At 38.4% G+C, this 349-nt stretch overlaps 1 protein-coding gene across 1 annotated transcript; it reads right to left on the bottom strand.

Moving 5' to 3' along the window:
- Window positions 1-51: 51 nt before the first annotated feature.
- On the bottom strand, window positions 52-264 carry T265_12396 (hypothetical protein; the record flags this gene model as incomplete). The annotated part of the gene is made up of 1 exon (XM_009179968.1): window positions 52-264. One exon carries the CDS (start codon window positions 262-264, stop codon window positions 52-54), a length of 213 nt encoding a protein of 70 aa, XP_009178232.1.
- Window positions 265-349: the final 85 nt, after the last annotated feature.

Genomic DNA, 349 nt, shown 5'->3' with positions numbered 1-349 from the left:
TGTGCTAAGTCTCCTGAACGATAAGTACATTTGCCAGACCATTCCTGTGCTTTAGTCCGACTTTAAAAATAATCTTAAATGTTGAAACATCACGCAGACAGAATCGGCATCTGTCTCGGAGTAGAACGGCTCGATTTTATTGGCAACTGAGAGGAAGGCAGTTACATTTGGAGCGAAATTTGATGCCTCCGTTGGACGTTGCTGTGCCAAAGCTTCCATGAGTAGAGTGTGTGCTGTTTCAAACGTATCATTTATTACAGCCATTTATTTGAAACTTCAACAGTTGTTGTAATTTATGCATGCGTGTGAAACTCATTGTTATATTAATAATAATGTTTATTTCCAACTT

Source organism: Opisthorchis viverrini, assembly GCF_000715545.1.
Source record: "Opisthorchis viverrini unplaced genomic scaffold scaffold29803, whole genome shotgun sequence".
Lineage (NCBI taxonomy): Eukaryota > Metazoa > Platyhelminthes > Trematoda > Opisthorchiida > Opisthorchiidae > Opisthorchis > Opisthorchis viverrini.
The sequence above is the reverse complement of the archived record's forward strand: the minus strand, read 5'-3'. Positions and strand labels throughout refer to the sequence as shown.